The sequence below is a fragment of the Scomber scombrus genome, chromosome 16 (assembly GCF_963691925.1).
Source record: "Scomber scombrus chromosome 16, fScoSco1.1, whole genome shotgun sequence".
NCBI lineage: Eukaryota > Metazoa > Chordata > Actinopteri > Scombriformes > Scombridae > Scomber > Scomber scombrus.
In genome coordinates, this window is record NC_084985.1 from 25,596,628 (window position 1) to 25,620,631 (window position 24,004).

Consider the following 24,004-nt stretch of genomic DNA (forward strand, 5'->3'; position numbering starts at 1 on the left):
CCGAGTTAGTGCTTCAACACACTCTAATGAAAGAATGGAGATTTTCCAGTTATTATTTTATTGAGAAACTAGGCTACAGCCATGAGCTGCAATTTGTAGGTGTTGCTAAATATGTGAAGTGGTGACGATTTATTTCTGAGTAGCGCTGGAGTGTTTTCTACCTCATATCAGACTGGTTAATGTGCGCATAAATACATTTAATATCAGGATAAAAATCTCACCTAGCAGCAGTTTTAAAATGTTTCGATTAGAGTTTCTTTTTTTTTTAAAGGAGGCGTTAAGTTTAAAACCTGGTGTTAAGTGAATCCAAAGCTACACTACAGAGTGAATTGGTTGTATTTCTATCAGCTGGGTTGAAGTGATTAAATAGATAAATAGATTTTATGAATGTGTATATGGGTCAATGAGGGTTTTTTGTGTCCCTGTGGTTTAGTCAAATTTAAAGGGGTTAAAATTGGAAAATAAATCATTTGTACACATTCTGTTTTTGTGGGCCCAGCATAACATTTCTGTTTTTAATCCATTTTGAGAGAATATATTAGAAGTCGCTGGTGTAACCATAAAAACTGACCAAATAATTCAACTTCAACTCGCTTAAAAACACTAAGCAACACCATATCAACTAGTTTGATATGATCTTACATTATAACTTTTTATATTAAATAAAGGTATAAAATTGTATATATATACACATATATGATTCCCCAGATTAACTTACTATATATATATGTAATTTAATCTGGGGAATCATGTCAATCAGGAACCATTAGATTTTTAAATAAAGTAATTATTTTTATAAGTACACTTAAATACACTGTAGGGGGATGAAATATGTAATATTTATCATTCTTTTGTGGTTACGCCATTTGACATTTTGAGGAGCATTCAGTCTTACTTTTGGTAAAAAAAAAAATGTAGCAAATGACATAAAACCAACACACATACAAAATGTACATTTTAACTAACTTGATGCTGCTTTTAAAAACTATTTATTATTATATTTTTGAATTGCTCATCTTGCCAACCCTCAATTGTCACTGACCCAAATACTGTATGTGGTGTCATATGATGCATTCAAATGCAAACAAAGTAAATGTCATACAACTATGAGTCTTTATCTCTTAAAAAGATGTGTCAGAAAAGAAAAAAATGATGTTTTGAACACTAACTGACTGATGCATTTACCAAGCTGATCATGTCAAACCTGATTATAATTTATATGACTAACACATTCCCATCTCTATTTGTTACATTATTTCTTTATCAACAATAACAAGTTGTGTGCCCTAGGCAAACAATAAACTCTTTTGCGACACTGCAGGCATTTCACTGAAACGTCCCTTTTTCCATTCAGCCCATCTAATTCAATATGTTGTCATTTGCATAAAAATGCATGGGCGGGAAAGTCAGCTGCTCTATAAGGAAGCTACACAGTATGGAAGAGGATAAAGTGCTATCTGTGGATAGGCATGCTGTGGTGTGGTCTATTTGTGTGTGTGTCATCTGTTCTACATATATGTCTGTTGACATGTGACTGAACAAATGGGCGTGATTTGTTAATGTGGATCTATCTATCTCACCGTGAGCGCTTATGCAAGTTGGCGTGCATGGTGCATGTGTGTCACACATGCATAGTAAATACGTAGCATTCGGATGTGTGGGAGTTCATTACTGTGTGTGTGTGTGTGTGTGTGCGCGTGTGTGTGTGTGTGTGTGAAGGGGAGGGGTGGAGGGTTGCAGCCTTTCTGCATGAGTGGGGCTGTCAGTGGGCATCAGTCAGCCAGGCAGCGACAGGCGGAGCAGATCATTAGCAGAGACGTAGACGGAAAGGGAAAGAGAGGGAAAGGGAGAATGGGGAAGGCGAGGGGAGAGAGGGAGTGCAGGGACAGAGCGGAGGGAAGGCCTCAGCGTTGCGTCTTTAATATCCGTCTTACGAGAATTACACAGACAGGCCCGTGCACTGCTCAGTCACGCAATCGCACCGCTACGACCATCCTGTCCTGCTCTGTCTTCACATCAACTTCATTACTGTTTGCTTCAGCTGGCATCTTACACTGTATCTGTCAATACATGTGGAAATGGATTCAGAGAGCAAATTGAATGCTTTTTGATAATTCAATGTTCATGCTACAATAACGCCAAACATATTGCAAAAATCTGTCAGGGTAAAAAAGAACATCATTTAAACTCTTGATATTATAATTTTGATTACAGCCATGTAACAGCAGCTGGTCTAAATTATGTATTACACACAGGTCAGGTTGAGGTCTTCCTATAAACTGTATGTGCACAGTAGTGTTGATCACATCTTCAATTAGTTAAACTGCACCACATTCAGTGGTTGATTTTTTAAAAAGCTTTGTTGACTTCCAAATCTAAATAAAATAATATTCAGAAATGTTATCTTTATTTATTCTCTATTAATAGTTAACAGTAGTTAACAGATGTGCTTCATCAGGACTATTAGCAAGTAGTTTGATCAGATTCAGTTGACCTGGCACCTTAAATGATGCACCATACTGTACATCCTGGTTGGTGGTTGCAAGAAAGTGACATCACCTCCATGAAATAACCAAAACTGTTCCAACTTTGGCAGAAAATCTGTGTTCAAGTAGAATCCCATCACTCATAATTAAAAGCTAATTAAAAGGCTAATTTTACGCTTATGAGTAAGATTTCACATTCAAAATAATATATAAAGTTTAATTAGTAAAAAAAACAACTTCACTTAGACTTTTGATAGTTTCACTTTGGTTACAGTCATGTAACAGCAGCTGGTCTAAATGATGATTTACAGACAGGTCAGGTTGTCTTTTGCTCATAAATTGTAATTGTACAGTAAGTGTTGATCACATTTTCAGTCACATTCATTAGTGGTGGATTTTTTTTTTTTTTACTTGAACTAACCAAAACTGTTCCAACCAGCATAAATCTGTGTTCATGTAGAAACCCATCACTCATAATAAAAAGGTAATTAAGAAGCTAATTTTACCCTCATGAGTAAGACTTTGCATTCAAAATGTTACGTTTTATTAGTATTGATTTATGGAGCAAACTCCATCCACTGACAAGGACTGTGAGATACAGTTATAGGCTGAAAAGGAAGTGGACCTTGAGTTAGTTTTTATAGTTTACTGTAGATGTATTAGAATGAGTATTACTATTAAAATGATTAGCATTAGTAGTATAAGTAGTAGTGTAAGAAGGATGGAGCTCATTTTAATTAGATTTTATAAATATTGATATCATATCTTATGAGCTCATCATGTTTTGTATGTAAATGCAGTGAAGTAAAGTTGAGTACATTTGTTGAGTAAAATGCCATCACTGATCTTCATCCTATCAAAGGCTGATGGCACGAAATACATGATAAAAGCTTATTATCATCAGTATATTGGTGTAACCTTATTCATAACCACAGCCAATTAAACATGACATAAAGTCCTCATTACAAAAAAAAACAACCTGCTACATGTTTTGGAAAAAAAAAAAAACACCTGGGAAAAAAAGGTGTATGATGTTTTACAAGGTTCATTAGCTCAACGCAATTATGACGAGATGAAAAATGAAGCACATTTGTGTAATCTGATAAAATGGGACATGAGAATCAATTATCGAGTAGTCTCAGGAAATTAGCAGAGACGCAAATGGTGCTAACAAATAAAACATCACCTCAGACTGTGTTTAGCAACACCTACTGAACGGTGACAACTTGCTGCAAACTTTGACAGCGATGTCTTGAAATGTTACTTCCCACCATGTTCAGGAAATTTGGCAGGAAATAGTGCGTTCATGTAGCTTCAGTCCTCTCTCCTGTATGGTATAGGAAATAGGAAGACCTTCTTCACTGCCGTTTAATTGCGCCGCTCTCCTCCACATCTCGACTGCTTTGCATTTTGCCCTTTCATCGTTCGCCGGCTGGTCCCATAACTCATCTTTTAGTGCTGCGTCTTGCGGTAACCACCTTCCACTCAACAACACCATTAAACAGCCAGATTAATGCTGCTATTAAATCCACACATCGACTTCGGTGGCACTCATCAAAGACAGTATATATGACTAGTGGTATCAAGGATTTGATGAAGTCAGACTTTCAGAAAGCCCATAAATCAGTGAGGGCGGCGCAATCCAACACTTCACAAGGTAGAGGTTGACAAAGGAGCAAACAGATACTGGACAAATCAGGCTTTTAAGGAAATAAACACAACAGTACACCTGTGCAAGCATTGGATTTATCGTTCTTCTAAAGAGGACTTCCAGGTGACACTAGTGATACACTGGAAACCATATCCGAGGTACTCAGCTTTAGAACAACTTTGACCGGCTTTTGTAAATTAATGATGCCTTCTTCTCTTCAGGAATAAACAGACATGATTACTTTTATTGCTGTAGGTTATTAGAATGGCAGCATTATCCTGATTGGGGGCTTGTTGTTGGGCCCATATTGATCCACCACCTCTCTCTACACACGTCATTATATACATTATAGACGAAAACACATAGAGACCAGCCAGTACACCAAGAATTCTATGTCGGCTAGTTTGCGGTAATTTGATTTAAAACTTCATTTAGGAGTGTCCACATGTGAGTCCAACACAATAAAAAATAATAGCAGTCTTACATCTAGATTCTGACACATGACGGGGCAACAAAATTAGCTAACATTGCAGAACCCAATTTAGTTGATCCTGTACTGTAGCGATGCACTAAAAACCTGTTTACATATACTGATCCTGGGACTTCTGGGGTCTCTGAGGGTCTTGGTTACCAGAGGTGTTTTCATTGCTCATATATTTGACTATTTTACTTGTTGAGAAAACATTTGATTTTCCCCATTTGCCAATGGACTTGTTAGCAAGACATCAGGAACCTAAAAAAACAAGCTAGTGACCCTTAGAGCCTGAAATGGTCACTACACTGAACAATAGAACCAAAAACATACTTACGATTTTACGGTTCTAAAAGCCTTATCAGTTGTAGATTACTAAAACAAAACAGGTAAAGGTATATCTGAGGTTATTTCATTCTTTTGGGACCATGAATGCTCAATAACTTTAACTAAAATTAATTATTAACTTCATGTTATGCCTTTGATTTTTTTTTATAAATTCAGCATTTTTATCCTTGAGGAAGTGTTGCACCACATTTTTATTAAATCAGCTGTTTGCTTTGGTGCTGCAATACTCCCAAATGTTGTTTTGATCACAGTTTTTAATCTGCCGCAATAGATAATGCTATTAGATTATTGAATATCTTATGTACAAAAATGTGCAAAAGTATCCTGTACTCAAAATATGAGTCCATGGCAGTCTGACCATTAGATCGTGATTTTTCAAGTGTATAAAATGTGTCCTTGCAATGGCAGTAAAGTAATTAATATGCTAACCAAAATCATTATGAATTAAAATCTGGAGACAATTGATTTATTTACCAAATTTGAAGACAATCTAGAAATTATCTACTATTACTAGTGTTGGATAGATGAGCTGATAAACACCGGAGTTGTGGTGGATGGTGCTAGCAGAGCAAAAACTAGAAACACTGTAGCTAACATTCACAATTACAGTAGCCGTTTAGCTAAATTAGCTGTTGGCTAATAGCCAGCTAAAACAGCAATCCCTCTGAGGCAACAAGAAAGTGTTTTGAAGGCTATGAAACCACCATTTTCTGTCTTGGTAATCTAATTGTACACGAACCAACATATTGAAAAATTCACTTAACAGAATTGACTTTGCGGCACTTATCTCTTCTTGTTATTAGCTTTGTATTTATTCATTATTTGTGTAGGCCTACAGCCAATTCTCCACAATCCAGAGGTTGGGCTGTTGTGACTCAATTGTGCCTCTGTAGCCTAACATTGAACTGGCTAATCTTTAAATGAATTCACCTTTAAGAGGATCATTTTTAAGTCATGGCAGACATGAGAGATGAGGGCCTCCGCTGTAGGAGAGAAAATAAATCAAGCCTTCCTAGAGGTGACCAAACATACTGAAGACCTTATGCTAAGTTAGGTCACTGCTGGCCAGAGTTGAAATATTATCCTCATAAAACTTCACAGCACATCTATTTTCTCTCTGAAAAGCAGGACTACAATACTCAAAAGTACATCTAAATCAAATAAATTCTACCACACGCAGACCATTGTGGATTTAAGTGCAATTTTTGTGGAGGGGCGCGCTTAATCTACGGCTGCAGATTTGAATTTCTGTACATGAGCTCAAAGCAGTGGGAGCCACGGGAGAGAGACAGAGGATGACAGGACAGAGTTTAGATTACAGAGAAATGGGGAGGGAGGAAGACAGAGAGGAGGGAGGAGGGGATGGAGGCGAGGGAGGCAAGGGAGGGAGAAATGCAGAGACAGAAAGAGTCTGGAGTTCATTCGAGGCTAGCTGTCGTCAGGCTCGGCGTCAGCCATCACATGGGCCGAATGCTAAACGCCGGGCTCTGAATCCTGACCTATTTTCATCAAACTGACACAGAATTCCACTGAGAGGCCGTCTTACGCTGCTAACCTCTGTCTGCCTCCTGGACCGCACACACACATACACACACTCACACACAATTTGTACTATCCGTACATACCATAGTGTAAATCTGCTTAACCGTGATTTAAAGCAGTTTAATGATGTTTGATTAATAATCTCCAAAATGACTAGATTGCAAATTATTCCTACTCAGCTTCGGCTTGAAAGGCTTTTATTGTAATTTGTCCAAATATGCCGTTGGACTGATGAATATTCATTAGCGAAAATACTCTTCCCTGACCTGTCTTTGTGCTGACAATAGACAGTAGGCATGTTGTTCTTATTCTGTCTAGACTCGACTTGACATTGTTAGCAGACACCTTCCCGAGTGTAGCAACTGCTTTAACAGACTTTACCAAAGACAATGAGCAAATAAGTCTGGTTAAACTGCAGCCAGTGATTCTGCTCTTTAGACACTAATGGCTTTAATTTTCAACTGGCTTTTATCAACTATGATCAAAGCGCAATCACAGACAACTTTAATGGAAATTGATTCAATTGCCTAGCAAATGAATGTGCCTTGATTGATGCTGAACATCACCTGAACACGACTGAATGACACTGAGAACAATACACATTAGGGGTGATTGATAGTACTGTATGATGATAGAGTAGCCTTGTACTACAGTAAAATGCCCTATTGTTCTTTGACTACTGCAATATTAATCTCCCTCAAATAATTAACTTTTCAGCATCTTTCACCACACAAATCCAGAGAAGTTTTGAAATTCTCCAATTGTCAAAGACTTTTTTTTAGCTGTTCTGAATTAACTCAGTCATTGAGCCTCCTGCAAGAATATTTTCTGAGTTCTTATCCTGGTCCGTACAAATGATCCATATCAGATATTGACTGTGCAAACTTGTCGTAAAGCTGTTCATAAGAAGGTGCACATACATGCAATTTGTTAATCAGCATAATCAACACAACTAAAAAGCTTTATAAGGCCACATGTTCTAGCCAACTTGTGGTCAAGTTTGTTTCACCAAAATATCACCAGGGAGTAAAAAAAAAAAGAAATTTCACACGACAAAGCTTAGGCGTGTCGGTAGTGAAATTAGTGGATTGTTACAGCTGGTAATGCTTTGACATCACAGAGCCATACCAAGACATCAATAGGAAGAAAGGGTTACCCGAGGCGCCTGTGCCCTGCTCTTTATCGAAGGCGTGGATGTTAATCAGATGTACATTTGCCAAACCAACCAGTTAGTCATCATCCTTGAGGTCTTTTCTTTTGAGAAACTGAAATATACTGTTTGAATACACGTCTCACTTTTCTGTCACTTGTTCGAGCAAGTTCTCAAGTGCAAGAGAGAAGGCTTCAAGAATGAAGACCAATGAGTCTTCAATAAAGCTCCAGTGCCAGCTACTTTTTTAAAACTTTTCTATTGTAACCACACGTGCTACTCGCCAAAAAGGTTAATGAATGTGGTAAGTTCTCTTAAATCACTCATACCTGTCAATGACAAATCTGTTTATAAGAGTGGTTATGCATGAGGTCCAATTGATGTACTGTACATTTTTCACCATTTAACAAAGCGCTAACCCTGGCTGTGCTGTTTTTCCTCACCTTACTGGTTTCCGGGGCGACAGATCCGCCTTACCTACTTCATTCAACAGTAAGTCAGAGATCTAAGTCTAACAGCCCCAAACACTACACCGGGTCCAGCAAGCCGCAGAGAAGACTATTATCATAAATATCAGTATAAATGCCCATTTAAAAGCTCCCTGGTGAAAAGAAGATGTCCACCTATCACAACTGCATCGATTCAGCGACCCAGGATAACACTCCAAATCTAGATATATGTCTTTGACTTGACAATAGCAGGCTACAACTAAGACCAGCTAATGTTTCTAAGAATACAATCAGCACAAAGGCTATTAGCATTTATTCAGATACCTTACAACTCCCCAAGACCAACAAATGTTTAAGAAAGACCTATAATCAACACATTGATACCTTGTGGCAGGTTAGTTCATACACTAACATATAGGAAGTGTAAATTTTGTTTCTGTTTGACTGATTTTAATTGTGACACTTGATACAACCACATGTCCTAACAGAAACTTCATTGTGAAATACCGGGCCATTATTAAAATGGAACACGAGTCTGATTCTACTTGTCAAGCAGTAGCAGCACTCTTGTTTTTACATGCCTTCCCCTCCTCTTCAACTCTGCAGAAGTTTTGGGGTTGAAAAGCCGTGATCCGGGTCGTACAGCGTGGCGCTTAGAGCTCCACTCTCGGCCAGCATTAATCACAGAGCTGCTGTCCTCCGACTGATTACCGCCCATCAATCTTGGTTTGCTGGGCCCTCCAACAGGAGAAAGCCCTCATGAAGATCTGATTAAAAATGTAAGTGACTCATAATGGGAGCACATGCCTGGCCTCTGAGACAATACCCTGTGATAGTCATAAGCTCTGAGTGGGATTTATCTACTCATCTCCAAATGTCCATTCACCTGCTCATGTACAGATACTGGCCTGATGTCGGAAAGGGGAACTGCTGCGAAGAGGTGAGGTCTGGAACAGTACCAGTGGAGATCCATGTGTGTGTATGTGTGTGTGTGTGTGTGTGTGAGAGAGAGAGAGTGGTAGTCATTTGCAGCTGCAGACAGGAGGGGGAGTGACTTTGAGAGTGTCTGAGAGGCACATCCTGCCTGCAATTAAGGTGGAATCAGAGAGAGATCTGTGCTGCCTTGATAATGAGCCTCATCTGAATTATTAACTAGAGCTGTACCCCCTGGACCTGGACTCCCATCAGACCGAGCAACACAACAACAAGAGCAGATGCACACACACACGCAACACACACACACACACACACACACACACACACACACACACACACACACACACACACACACACACACACACACACACACACACACACACACACACACACACACACACACACACACACACACACACACACACACACACACACACACTGAATCTTCAGATCCATACAAACTTCTATCAAACCCATTTTAGCGTGTGCAGGAACTCAAAAACGAATCCCATTTTCAGTAAAAATAAGGGCAACACATTACTTGAAGTGAAGCTCATAAGGCATTATAAGGCATCAAAAGCCCATTATAAACACACTGTGAGTGCATGATGATTTATTAAAATTGGTGCACAGTATAATGAGAACAATATGCACAAAGTTAGGGGGTTGAATACTTTATGAAGCAACTGTGTCATTAATCACATTAAAATTTAGTGCAATTTCAAATGCATGATTACATTATAAGATTTTTCCTCTGATTCCAATGGGATTACAATCAGTTTGTTGCTGCTGCTGTGAGTTGATGCTTTGGGTTTGTTAGGGGGGGACTGTATTTCAAAATTAACTCTTTGTGTAATGTCTAACTTTCAAGGGTAGCGAAAACTGTGATTTTTTTGGGGGGGTGTTTTGTATTGTTATTTACAGTTTATTAAATTAATTATGGCAAAAATATGAGGAACTCAGGGATTTACAACAACCTTCTCATAGCTTTCATACTATCACCATACCAATGTGCAAATTTTAGGTCCTCATTTTGTTGACCATTTTCAAATGCAAGATTTACAGTTTTGATGTATTTTTCCTACCCTCCATTCATTTCCAAAGGGTATGAAAATCAAATAATGACATATAACTTACATCACCCATACCCATTAAATTGCGAAAACCAATCAGTCACATATATTTACCATGATGTTATGTTTCATGTTTTTGAATGAATGTTGTCAGCTGCTACTTAAACTTATTATTAAACTCATAAATCATGCTTTTTATTGTGTAATCTACTAACTTATTAAGCTGTCTTATGACTTCTGTAATTAGCACTGCGAGTCCCAGAACACAGCTAATGTAAAACTCTGGTGAGCAAACCTTGTTCATTCATATCAACCTAGCCTACCAATTCAAATGAATATATAATAGCAAAAGAACACTATAAAAATGAATGCAGGACCAAGCAACAAGCCGAAAACTTACCACATGCACTTGGAATGGGGGGAACCCTTTTTTTTTTCACCATGTCCTATTCAAAGTGTGTTTGCCTGATTTACCAAACTAGCATCGCTATTCTGAAGGAAGGAAATGTCAAGAGACTGTTGTGTGTCTGAACCCTTTAAAAAAAACTGGGACAGTAACTTTCCTGCCAAAACCGAGACGTGAAAGAGGAAGGGAAAACAAAGTTAATCGGACAGCAGTCCCTCTTCACACGGCTGAATTGAAAGCAACAGAGGCATCATACCAGGTGAGTAATACCATCATTAAAGATAATAAGTCCTTCCACGATGGACAAAGGTGTTAAATGCAAAATGCAAGGAAGAGGACCCATTTTCCAACTTCCTTAACTATCACTGCATAAGACACCAACAAGCACTATGTGTGAAAATGCTGGACATGAAAGAGATCATGGATTAGTCAATGAAAATCGCCTGTTCTATTCGGGCAAGATCTCTTTAAAGACAGCTGTTTCTGAAGGAGGCTGACTGAAACCATACTGACACTAACTGATACACACCAACGTCAGATGGCTGAGTACGGGCCAAATCTTGCAGATTTCAAGAGCTCCAACAGGAGATAAGGGAGCTTCTCTTTGGCACTAAACATGTAGAATACAAACAACTTCACGATGATTGGAGGCTGTTAGATATGTCATTTTTAAGAGATCTGATCATTCTGAAAGAACTTAATTTAGAACAGCAAGGAAAAGAAACTGTGTGGTTAACACGATCAGTTCAGTTAATGATTTAAAATGAAACATACAAGCACCGTCTTCCAAACTTCCAAAATACCACATCTGATCGAGAGAAGCAAGAGAAAGAACATGCACATCTTAAGAGCGCACCCTACACAGAGCAAATTGACGTTGTGTCGACTTTGACAAATGTTTTCAAGACTTCGCTTCACTTCAGCCGATCGCTACATCCATGTGCTTTCTATTTGGAGACGACACTGAGGTTGATTCCCTGACCTCAAAAATCGCAACACTGTTTCACATGAATTAGCCTGCACTGGAGGATGAGATCTAGTCACTGAAGGCTGACATTCAATTGAAGTTGAAGCGAGACCCATGCTGGACAGTTTTGTGACTTACTCACGGTGGAATAGTATCCAATCGTGAGCAAATGTGCTACCTCACTGAATGCATTCTTCACATGATGTTTATTAAGTCCAAATACCATTCCACCATGACTGATGATCATCTGGAGGTCTGCTTGAGACTAGTTAACAGGAGCTACTGTCTAGATTACGCAACCCTGGCTGACTCAATCCAGTGCAAGTCATTAGGATGAGGTAGGGACCCTAAATCTATTGAGATGTATTGTGTTGAGGATGGAACCCAAATGTATTGTTGGCTATTATTGGTATTACTGGTTGGCTTGGTTATTTTACAAGTAGCTTACAAGCCAGAAAGCAGTGGGTACCCCTCCTGTGATGTGTTACATAACTTCAACAATGTTCATCAGTCTGCTGGTAGGTTTTCATACTATATCAAAGTGAATGGAAACTAATGGCTGGATGGAGTGGTCAACATAACGTTCAGAGTTAAATATTAGTCAAGGAGCTACTTTAATGGCTTGCATAGATTAGGAAAGTTTAAAGAGTCCGCCAATCGATTTCATTTTGTATCAAATTGAATGGAAATCAATGGCTGTGTGGAGCAGCAGACCAAATACAACCACATTTCTAAAAGCACAACATGGTTTGCAAAATTGTTGATCTAAAGTACAGTTACTGTGTTTTAAGGTAAATGCTAAACCCCTTAAGGCCTTGTTAGCAGTGTAACTACAATACATAGAGACCTCTTCCTGACAGTCCTCATTGTCAAACTTCTTCACTTCCTCTGTGACAATGAGGACAAAGGACTGGATGTTTTTTGACTAGTCCTCTACTCATCGTCCGACCCAGACACATAGAACATTTTGAAGCCCTGAGGTCTGGTAGACAACATGGAGAGAATGTGTGCTGGGCCGACATTTTACGACACACCACCAGGCATGATTCCCAAGATCTGCCTGCCTGACTGACTGTTGTGTGTCTGGACTCGGTTTTCTCTCTGGAATTTCCGTCTGTAGAGTGTTTCTCAACATTTTATTCCAGCTGATTTATTCCAACTGATTGAAGTGTGAGGGCTGAGGGCGAGAATATTATGTTCTATTCCAACCACTATGACTCATTTAAGCAGTGAACACCCCGCCTCCACTGCCGGTGCATCCCTTGTTTACATCCAAGCTCCTCTACAGATTGAAGTGATAGCTGGCCACGTTCTATTCAAAGGCCTTTTGTAGCTCAGCATCAACTGACGAGGCAACTGATCCACGCGGATCAAAATCTGTCCGTCTCTGCTTGGCGTCCTTTCCATTCAAGCCCCCAACGACTCTTCCCAACTGTTTTCTCTCCATTCACAGGACTGATCAGATGAGTTTTACTGTGGACTCCAGATTCGACAACCAACCCCCTTTGCCTTCCAAATTCCTCTTCCCATTCCCCACCCCCGGTTAACCCAGCACCAAGCCCGCCAACTCAAGAGCTGCCTCTCCTTCTGCTGCGCCTTTGTGATAATAACAATAACTGTGTAGCAGTGCAGAGGGCTTTCTGTTGAGCCAGCGCCAGGCTGGCTGGCACAGGGAACCCTCTAAGCCTGTTCCACCATCTCCAACCAATTCCCCTCTGTCTCGGCTGGCGCTGGAGCATCACAAGCATTAAGGCTGCTATCAATGTGCTCAGCAGCAGGGGCCACCGCCACCACTCTCGCGCTCGCTCTATCTTTTCTCTTTCCGCCTCTCTCCCTCTCCCACTCAATTCTGAATTCAATTCAAAAAGGGTTTTATTGGCAAGACAAATAATACCTTGTTCTTCAAAATGTCTCCTTGCCTCCTCTTTTTTTCTCTCTCTCTCTCTCTCTGTCACTATTTCTGCACATTATTCTCCCGCTCTATCTGCTGCAGTTGGAATCTCAGCATGGTGAGATGATGACCATCAGCGTGGGCGGTAATACTTTATGTCAAGTGCATTGAGATGCATTACAAACATATTAGAGGGAAGTATCCACTTTGTCAGTAATCAGTGATATACATGAGATGAAGGTAAAGTCAGTTTGACTGGTCAGTTTAACTCTGACATAAATCTTTTTATGTGATAATTAAAAGTGTTTCCATATATAGATTAAACCATACTACATTATAAAGAATATGGAACACCAGCCAAAAATGTTTCTTTTGCTTTATTTTCCTGTCTGCATGAGTAGAAATAAAAAAATAAATAAATATACAAGCATGGACACCATCATCACCGTTAATTTCTTAAATAGACATTTTTCGGTATATTGCCCAAAAATGATCACGTTTAAACTTATCCTGTGTCTGTTTATAAAGGGTCAATCTGACACATTTTCTAGAAAAATAATGTATGTTATAAATGAAATGCATGACTATTCAATAAGCTACTATTATTTATTTTTTAAACTATTTTTATAGTAAACAAACTTTTGCAAAGACCTAAAACTGATATCTAAGATCAGCCCATACCTATGACATAACCCATAGTTACTGGTGTTACCAAATTTAAGACCCAAACTTACCCAATACTGACTGTTGGCTCAGACTAATGAAACACAGGCTATACTCTATGCCTTGAACCACTCTATACACTTTATTTACTGTCTATCATTTGCCCTTATTACACACTAACACCAATGTTCATGGCATTTACACAATTCAATGCGTCACACTTTTATAGACGCCAAAGTTGACATTGTGCAACTGTACAACCAGTTAGTTATGACACAAATTGATGATTCATAAGTGTTTGGCATTGCAGCTTATTGTTAAATAGGAAGCAGTGAATGAGTGAGTGATTCTGGACACAGTATCTGTCTTTTTTTTGTCTTCCTGCGCGGCATTGTACATCTTGCAACACTTGACACGCACGGATGCAGATGACTGGCACAGTCAGAGAGAGAAAAATAGTGTGAATCAATAAACTTGAAACGAACCCAAACCCATAAAACAACCTGAAGCTTTATTCTTTGTCGGGACCTGTAGTGTTTGTGGCTGGTAGTGATACTTTTTATACATTGTACATTGTATTGTACTGTAATTACCTATCGTTTTGACAGAAGTCTGTGTGAACACGCAGCTTCAAACTGATCAAAATGTTTGGCAAAAACGTGCATTCACGTGCAATTACATGACTTTAGATAATTAAAGTAATGTTCATAAATGTTTGCAGCCGTCTCTCGGGCGCTGCTCGTGTGAAAAATACCACAAAACAGAGCAGACTCTCACAAGTTTAGGACAAGAAAAGAAGAATTAACGCCTTTCGGAATTTATAATTGATTCTCGTGTCTTGCTCCTTGTTGTTTGCCTTGTAGCGATTCATTATATCACAGCCTGATTACAACAGTCATACACCCACGATGTGCCTTCAACTTGCTGCTTTTGTGAAGCCTTCAGGTAGAGTCATGAGCTTCTACCTGCCTGCTGCTGAATCTGTGTACAGTACAGCCTGCAGACAGGCCACAGCTCTGCACATTCATTCCCACGCACAGCCACTTGTGAAATGAACAGAACAGTGTGTGTGTGCGCGTTTATGCGTGTGTGCACACCCCCCCCCCCCCCCCCACCTCCACCACCATGACCACCTACAGAACTGAACTCACTTCATATGACCAAACACAGCCTCCCACCTCAGATGCAATAACAAACATGGCCAAAACACTTGACCGCAATTACTGAACCACAGTCAGAGCAATCCATACATAGTCATCATGGTAACCCTGCTGTCAGATACTTAAGCAACAGTGTGTGTGTGTGTGTGTGTGTGTGTGTGTGTGTGTGTGTGTGTGTGTGTGTGTGTGTGTGTGTGTGTGTGTGTCCGTCTGACCACAATCAAAGCAATCCATACGATCCACACAAGAAGAAGTGTGTGTGCGTGTGCGGATGTGTGAAAGAAATCCAATCCTGTTGCCTGGGCGCTCGACTTAAACAAGTGAGTGACACCTCAAAAGTGTGTGTGTGTGTGTGTGTTTTATGTGTGTGTACAGTACGTGTGTATGTATATGTGTGTGTGTGCAGTATTAAGAGGCAGAAGAAGCTGCTGGCCCAGATGAAGACAAAGAACCCAGCGGCTGAATTGAGCAGCAGCTCTCAGACAGGATTACACAACAGCTCTTAAAGACTGCTTTTAATAGCAAGACTCTGACTGGATCTTATTTCCCTCCCACTCATCCCATCCAACCATCCATCCATATACCCCCCCTCCCCCCCCCCCTAATTTAAGCTGAAACATTGAAGAATGTGTGAGGGAGTATACATATTGTGCGCAAGTTGTGTGTATTTTTGCGGGCGATTGCGCACCTCTGTGCTCATTAAAACCTCTGCCAACTGTTACAGTCCAACATGTGCATGCATGTGTCTCTCCTCTCTCTCTCTCTCTCTCTCTCTCTCTCTCTCCCCATCCTTTTTAAAAAAAATGTTTGTGTTGTTGTTGAGGAGTGTTATTATGATTGAATCAAGTTGTTTTTCGCCTCGACCTGGAGCCTCTCTCTCTCCCACCAATCAGCTTCCTGCCAGGCCGACCAATCAAAACCTTGGTGCAAAGCCGGGACAGGAGCAGGCACCAAGCTGGGCATCCCTGGGCAGCACAAACAAGGCCCCGGGACTTAAGCCACGCTTTAAATCCAATTTTAAAACCCCCCCATACCATAAATATTGGACAGGGGTTGTTGCCACTCCGCTCAGACCTAAATCAAATGGTGATTTTATTGAGATTAATCTGCATCTTAATACTGCTCAGTTAGAGGCTGGTATGGAGCCAAATGAGATGTTGAGGCAGAGGGAAAGAGTTTAAGAAAGCCTATGTATGAGAGAGAAGGAGGGAGACAATGACACTTATCAAGAACTGCTGTAACGATACGATAACATGACAGTGGCAGTGGCAGATACAGGATTTTGGATCAAGTCGAACATCAGACATTCAGATGATGTAAAAAGCCTCTTAATCCCAAAGCAACTTGTGTTCCCTCTTCTTCTTCTGTGTTCCTCCTACAGTATCGCCCGGCTGTCTCAGCAAAGGAAAAGGAAAAACCGCAAATTTCAAAAGCATCAAAAAAAGTATTAAAGGGGCACTCCGCTGATTCTACATGTGAATTTCAGGTAACTCTTCATAAGGAGTGCTGCTCAGCCTGTGAAAACAGTTGTATAACGTCCCCTGTTTGAGAAAAACAACCCTGATGATGTCAGAGTGATGTCATCAGGGTTATTTCAGCTTGGGTTCGAGACTTCAGATTATTTAACAGAAAGACTGCGTTACAAACTGGAAGTGTGGCGTTTAAAAGAGAGGCAAGGAAAGTCTAATAAAAGATACAATCAAGTTGCATTATGGGAAATGTAGGATCCAATCTGTTTTGGAGATTGACCCACTCTAGAGGCTAAAAATCAGCCTCTGCTGCCTCAATTTTGAACATTCTTTCGTTAATCCGTCTCTTATGAGTTACCTAACATTATGGTAGTAAAATACTAAATCACTATAGTGACCCTTTAAACACCCCAGCGCCCAGCATTAATATAATGTTAATGTATCTCTTTTTAAAGCTTCAGGACAGAATCATGCCAGTAAATACTAAAGCCTGCTGTCAATTTAACAAGAAGGGAGTTATTGAAGTTACTCCCCACTTCTGCTGGAGTTAACAATGTGTATCCATTGTAGAAACTCTCATCAATCGCAGTGACCCCTGTAGCCATTTGATCAAACACCTTAATAAACAGCTATAATACAAGTGAGGAAAAACAGCAGATGAGATTTTTTTAAATATATGATCCTTCTGTTTCCTAAAAATATCCGATTCAAATGTTATATTATTTTGTTTAAATGTGACTTAAAGCCCACTTTAGATAATTAATTATTATACATTTAATGCCAGGAGTCCAGATATTAGAACACAGTGTACATTTAGGTAGAATTAACTGAACTGTAGTTATAAGCAGCAGGACTGATTCACAGAATGTTCAGCTTGCTTTGAAATGGCTGAAATTTAAAAAGAAAAAGAAAAAAAAGAAAGTGACACGTGGAAGCTCAACTTTGTCAACCTACAACATAAAGAAGTGCGTGCGGCTAAGCTACAGTATAGAGCTTGGAAACAAAAGACTACTAATCCTCACACAGAATGGGTGGTAAATCTAAGTAGATTACAGCAACCAATCTATTAGATTAACCTCATATTAATTTGAATTTAAGGGATAATCTTTAGTTACATCTGTTTGCTGTGACACCCCATGTCATCATCTCTTGTTATTGTCCTTTTAAAACCCCTCGTCTTGTGCCATGCTTTCTCTCAGCCCGTGCGTAATTCAACGTGCGCGGGGGGCGGGGTGGCTCCAAACGGTTTATCCCGAGCACCCAACCGGCGGCATGGGTGATGCTCCAGTTGCGGAGGCATACTTTGTCCCCCGTGTGACCTGATAATGCAAAAATATATATATACACAGGCTTGAAACCAGACACTTTACGGATGCGTCACAGCGCGTTAGACTTGCCTATCCAAAGGGAACCATAAAGGCTGCATCCCCAAATACGATGAACCCAGTGAACCCTTATCCAACCATGCTCTCCGCCCCTTTCCACACACCGTAGTGTGGAGTGACATGGGGACACGCCACTGACATAAATTGCTGGAAGCAAGGGTCAATTATGTGGCTTTGAAATATGCAGAAAAGGAGTTATGCTGCAGACACAGACTGAGGCTAAATATAGTGTACTTCCTCCACTAAAACCTTCACCATGTGGTATCAGAAAATTCTTTCATGTGGCCTACCTTCCATCCGGCTGAACTGTTGCTGTCGCCTTTATCCTTGAAATAAGGAACAAAGCGAACCATCCAGTCATAAATTTGGGACAGGGTGAGTCTCTTGTCGGGGGTACTCTCGATGGCACGGGTGATGAGGTCTGCATATGACAGGTTCCCCCACGCGTTCCGCCGGGAGGACTTTGCTTTGCGCAGCTGGCCGGCCACGTCGAGCGCAGCCCCGGACATGCAGGCAGGAGCGGCCACGACCGGAGCCGGGGCGCCGGCTGGGTGCTTGATCTCCGCCGGTGCGCCGCCCTTTCTCTCGGCCCGGCATGCGGGCACGTTGTACTGCTCCACTTTGACCGATGCCAGGGCCAGACCTCGGCTCGCCTCTTCTCCCCCGGGGAAATCCTCCGGACACGGCAGCGGCCAGGTGCACGACCGCGACCGGCTGTGAGGCTCAAATTCCGAATCGATATCAACCTGATGCGCATCCATGCCGCTGTTCTCCATCATCATCAGCATGATGATCTCCCGCTGAATAGATGTCAAAACCGGGCAAGGTCACTATAACAAAAAACCTGTCAATGTTGACGCGTGCCAGTGAGTTAAAACACATAAACTGTGCCCTTGTACAAAGAAAAAAAAGAAGCAAACTGTATTGTTTCACGCGCAGAGATGATCAACCAACATGAAAAAGCCGGCAGCGGTGTGGGATATTATCATTCTCCTTGGTGCAACAATGTGGCATCACATCAGGACAGATGAAGGTGTATCCGAGGCATCAACAACAGTATCAGTCCCTCTTCCATGTTAATTGCACAACACCGGCTGTGTGGCTGCATACAGGACCAAGTGACGGTCAAACATCCATTATGAAAGCCAGACACACTTGGAGAATGTCTCTGAGCTCGCTCCGGCTGCAGCAACAGTTGATCCTTTTGACAGATGAGGTCCAGTGCAGGTTAAAAGGAACGCTCATCAACTCCCAAATTAATTGACTTTATAATTTTCTCCAGGGTCTTTTTTCTTCCCTCTCTCTCTCTCACTCACTCTCTCTCTCTCTACCGTCTCTCTGCAGATTGGCTGGTGACCGGCTTCAGCTGAAATGAAAACTCACTGCGAGCGCAATTACTCCCCTTAGAAATAGAAACAGCCTCTCATGAATCATTTATATGAAGCCGTGAATTTCCAGACGAGAAAAAAAATTTGCCTTCATGGATTTGGCTTGGAGCATCCTCTGAGTCTCCTCCGCACGCCGCCAGACGCCTCACTTGGTATAGTAGATATTTCTACCTTTGTCTTTAGCTTTCCGTTCACATGTCACATGGGTACCGTCTCTCTTCCTATTGCTCTGCCTTTATACTACAAACCCGTGTGTCTCTGCAGGCTTCAAGCCACTTAACTGAAGCCTGGAATAAAGTGGAATAAGTGCTGCTTCCATATAATTGGACGCCGCCTGGATCAAGTCACTCCCTCCAGAACAGGTTTCCAGAGGAGGAGGAGGAGGAGGGAGGGTGTGTGTGTGTGTGTGTGTGTGTGTGTGTGTGTGTGTGTGTGTGATATGTTCCCAACAATACAATTTCAAAAAAGCAGTTATTTAAATGTAGCATATGCAGCCAAATCCAATTACATAGTTCATCACAATGTTTGTATTCATTTTTTCACAAGTGACAATCAAGGTGAGTTTTAATTCAATTATCTCTAATCAAAGATAAATGTTAACTTTCATTTTCCTGTTTTCTTTTTTCTTTTTTATTAATGTCCTAATTAAGACGAAACGTGCATCATACCAATAAATGAATATCTCTTCAAAGAAAAACTTGTTGCCTGTAATATAATTTAATGTTTGAAAGTCTTCCTCCCTCTGTGTGAGTTTGTGTTTAAGATACTCCAAAGACAAACAGCATCTATACTCCTCACATATAAAACCACATGAAGGTCACACATCAGGTTCCTGTGTAGATTAGATTAATGAAGCAGCCTAGCCTTGATTTATAGCATTTATAATTCATAATGACCTTTGGTCAACATTTATATATTTTCTAATGTAGTAATCCATAAGCCGCCCCCTACAGCTGCAAATAACTAGGACTAAATCCATGTATATGTGAATATTAATACCTTCTCTCAGGGCTGTGGTAAGGATTTTAGAGATACTGAGTTCATGAGTATCCCTCCAACACGCTTATCACCAAAATGTATTATTTAGATTTTTGTTCCAAGTCTAGCTTTGTTCATTGTATTCTTGGACAAAATGTAGTCAAATTTGTTTTTGAGTCTGAAAATACTGAAATTAGCCCGTAAAATACCAGCAATGAGTATATTTTGACTGGCTCTATTGTCACATAAGAACATCAACATTGGACGAATCTACAGAATTCCAGATTATGTTGATGATATTTTTTAAAGTTCGTACCAACGTTTTTCAGAATTTGAGGTTTTCTACTAAATCTAAGCACAGCATCTACAGTATGGTTTAGTTTATGGAAAGACTGTGGTTACGGTTAATAAAAAGGCAAATGTTAACAGGTCCTGACCCTGTTATGTAAAGGACACACTAGTTCATGCATTGGTGCTGAATGTTGGCTTTGGATATAGATCATGAGGTGAGGAATTGTCCAATATGGACATAATTCCTGGATGTACTGGTGTGTTTTTTAAATGTTGAACAAAAACAAAAATTCACCCCAAATTCACTAAAAAAAAAAAAAAATCCTGTCCTTAATTTCATACAGCCCTCTTGATCATGGACTCTTTGTGCACCAAGAACTAAAATGCAGGCAAGGTTCCTGAAATGGTTCCTTGGTGCCTGTAAAAGTTTTTGCAGGTGGAAATGGACTCAAATATGAATGCTGCTTTCACCATAGACTACTTATTGTTTTTAGCAGAGACCCTCAAAACTTTTACCATTGTTCACATTCTACATTTTTTGAAATTCATCCCTAGTTTTGTGTATTTTTCCATCTTAAATTTCAGGGTTTCTGCTGGTGCAACCGCCCAGTTTAAACTCTTCTCTTAACTTATCAAATGGTGCATTATACTCTAAATCTAACAGTTTAGCAGATGGGGGGTTCTTTTTTTCCCATCCGCATAGTGAAGCTCATCACGACCTCATGATATAAGCTTGAGGGGGTCAAAGAATCAAACTACCAGCTCCCCTCACTGTCTTTGTCACACACCATCGCCTTTGGTGGGTCTGAGTCCATAAAGCAGGCTCCATCAATAGCTGCTCTGTCTGTTGTAAGCTCCTCTGGAAACCCCCAACACTGATAGAGGCTGCCACTCTCTGACAGCCGGTTGTCAGTGACAACCATAACCTCAAATGCACCTAAATGGAATGCTTTCATGAGGACTAAATGGGCCTATCAACATGAAGAGAGCGAGCAATCTGTTGTTGTGTGTGAGAGAGAGAGAGAGAGAGAGAGAGAGAGAGAGAGAGAGAGAGAGAGAGAGAGAGAGAGAGAGAGAGAGAGAGAAAAAGTGGAGAGATGCTGTAAATGGGAACAAACAGAGGGAAAATTCAAAACACATGGCTCTGCGGTTTTGAGAGGAGATTTTTATGCGCCGCAGAGAAGTTGTAACAGGAATGTGGTGTGACTCCTATCATATGGAATGAAAACACTGAAGCCGTGCCAGGAGGGTGGATATAGGGTGTTTAACTGCGGCTTACAGCAAAGTCCTCGTCATCACGGCTAGGTGATGTACCGCCGCAGCGTAAACATGAGAAACATGAGTCACACGGCTGGACACGACATGAGGCAGACGGAGAATTACATGCTTCCAAACAGAGGCGGTGGATTTGTCAAAGATACTGTGGCCGTTTGTGAAAAAGACTGAGCGGCTCCTTCTTCCAAGAAACATATTTTTGCGTCAGTGTCTCATTTCCAGCAATTATTTGTCAGCTTAACTGATTCTGCCAACTGGATCTGTGTGAGATTCATGTTTAGCCATTGTCCCCCCTATTTTCTCATCATCAAGTATTCATGATATGCATATTGACTGTCACTTCCGCCTCCCTCAAGCTGCCTCTTCTTATAGATCTCTATGTCCAAAGATGCCCAAGTGAAGGGATGGAACGAAGGGTAAATAATCAATCATGCTAATACACATACTTGAGGATGGCAGAGATATATCTTATTTAAGGAACTATAAAAGAGTTTAGGAAGTATGCTTGACATCAAACCTACAGTCGGATAGGAGGATTGACATGATTTCACCTCTGTGCATCCTGGAGGTTCAGGATGTGTTAGCTTACCCCAGTGCAAAGACTGAGAGTTGAGGGAATTGCAAGAGTTAAAAAAGTACGTGTTGCAGACTGAGGCAGTGGTTAGCACTATCGCCTCACAGCAAGAGGGTTCTGGGTTTGAACCCATCGCCAAGCTTGGGGCCTTTTTCTGCGTGCAGTTTGCATGTTCTCATTGTGCCTGCGGGTTCTCTCCAGGTACTACGGCTTCCTATCACAGACCAAAAAAAACAAGAATTTAGGTTAATTGGTCACTCTAAATTGCTTGAGGAGTGAATGTGAATGGTTGTCTGGCTACTCTATGTTAGCCCTGTGATAGACTGGTGACCTGTCCAGGATGTACCCTGCCTCTTGCCCAATGTCAGCTGGGATTGGCACCAGCCCCACCGAGACCCTCTAGTGCAGACATGTCCAAACTATTCCATAAAGGGCCGTGTGCCTGCAGGTTTTTGTTCCAAACAATCAAGAGTACATGATTCAACCAATCAACTGTCTGAAGACTGAGATCAGTTGATTAAATGAGTCAAGACTGGTGTGCTCCTGATTGGTTGGAATGAAAACCTGCAGCCACATGAACCTTTATGGAATGAGTTTGACATGCCTGCTCTAGAGGATAAGCAGTATTGAAAATGAATGAATAATGTTGCGATTAAACAACCCACGTTAATCTTCTCCTGATGACCTCTTGCGGACAGGCCCGTTATAACTGACTGTTACATAATGGGACACAGTAATAGCGCCATAAAGTTTCTTAGGTAGGCAGTTGAAGTAGATGGTTGAATGTTTTGACTTTGTACCTTTGGCTTATTTTGACTACGACCATAATCCTTCCTGAACCTTTAAGTACATGAAGTAACCTTTATTGCCAAAGCATAACCAAATCTTAAAGCTGAACTAATCAATTTTTTTTAATCTTAACTAGAGACTATTGGAGGTGGCTGTGGCTCAGGAGGTAGAGCGGTCATCCACTAAGATTGGTGGTTCAATTCCTGGTATGAATGTGAGTGTGAATGTCAGTTCCTCCTGGTGAGCAGGTTGGCACCCTGTCATCAGTGTATGAATGTGTGAATGTGACGTTGTGTAAAGTGATCAAAAGACTAGAAAAGCGCTATATAAGTACAGTCCATTTATCATTTATGACAGTTGAGAAAGGGGTCGCTCATAGTAACAACTTTGCAGTTCGCTTAGCACCACAAATGTTTTTTTGTCGTCTCTTTCACCATCATCATCTGACTTGTTTTGGTTTTCAGACTGGAAACTTTCCTGATTTGGTTCATTCTCACTGCAGTCATCAACCTCCTTTCCACTGTCAGACAGCTGTTTTTGTCCAAGAAGTTCTAAAAAAAAAAAACAACCCCAAAACAAACACTGTACACTAACTGCCTGCTTAGCAACAGGTAGTCAAGAACATCAAATGAATGCTAATGTTTCTCCATGTCTGCGGGGA

General features: G+C 40.7%; 1 protein-coding gene across 1 annotated transcript in view; it reads right to left on the bottom strand.

The window, feature by feature from the left end:
- Nucleotides 1-18,836, bottom strand: part of foxo6b (forkhead box O6 b) — a 40,087-nt gene extending 21,251 nt beyond the window's left edge. The window contains exon 1 of the mRNA XM_062436184.1: nucleotides 18,339-18,836. Within this exon, the coding sequence (XP_062292168.1) occupies nucleotides 18,339-18,836 (498 nt within the window). The remainder of the gene's footprint in view (nucleotides 1-18,338) is intronic.
- Between the last annotated feature and the right edge of the window lie 5,168 nt (nucleotides 18,837-24,004).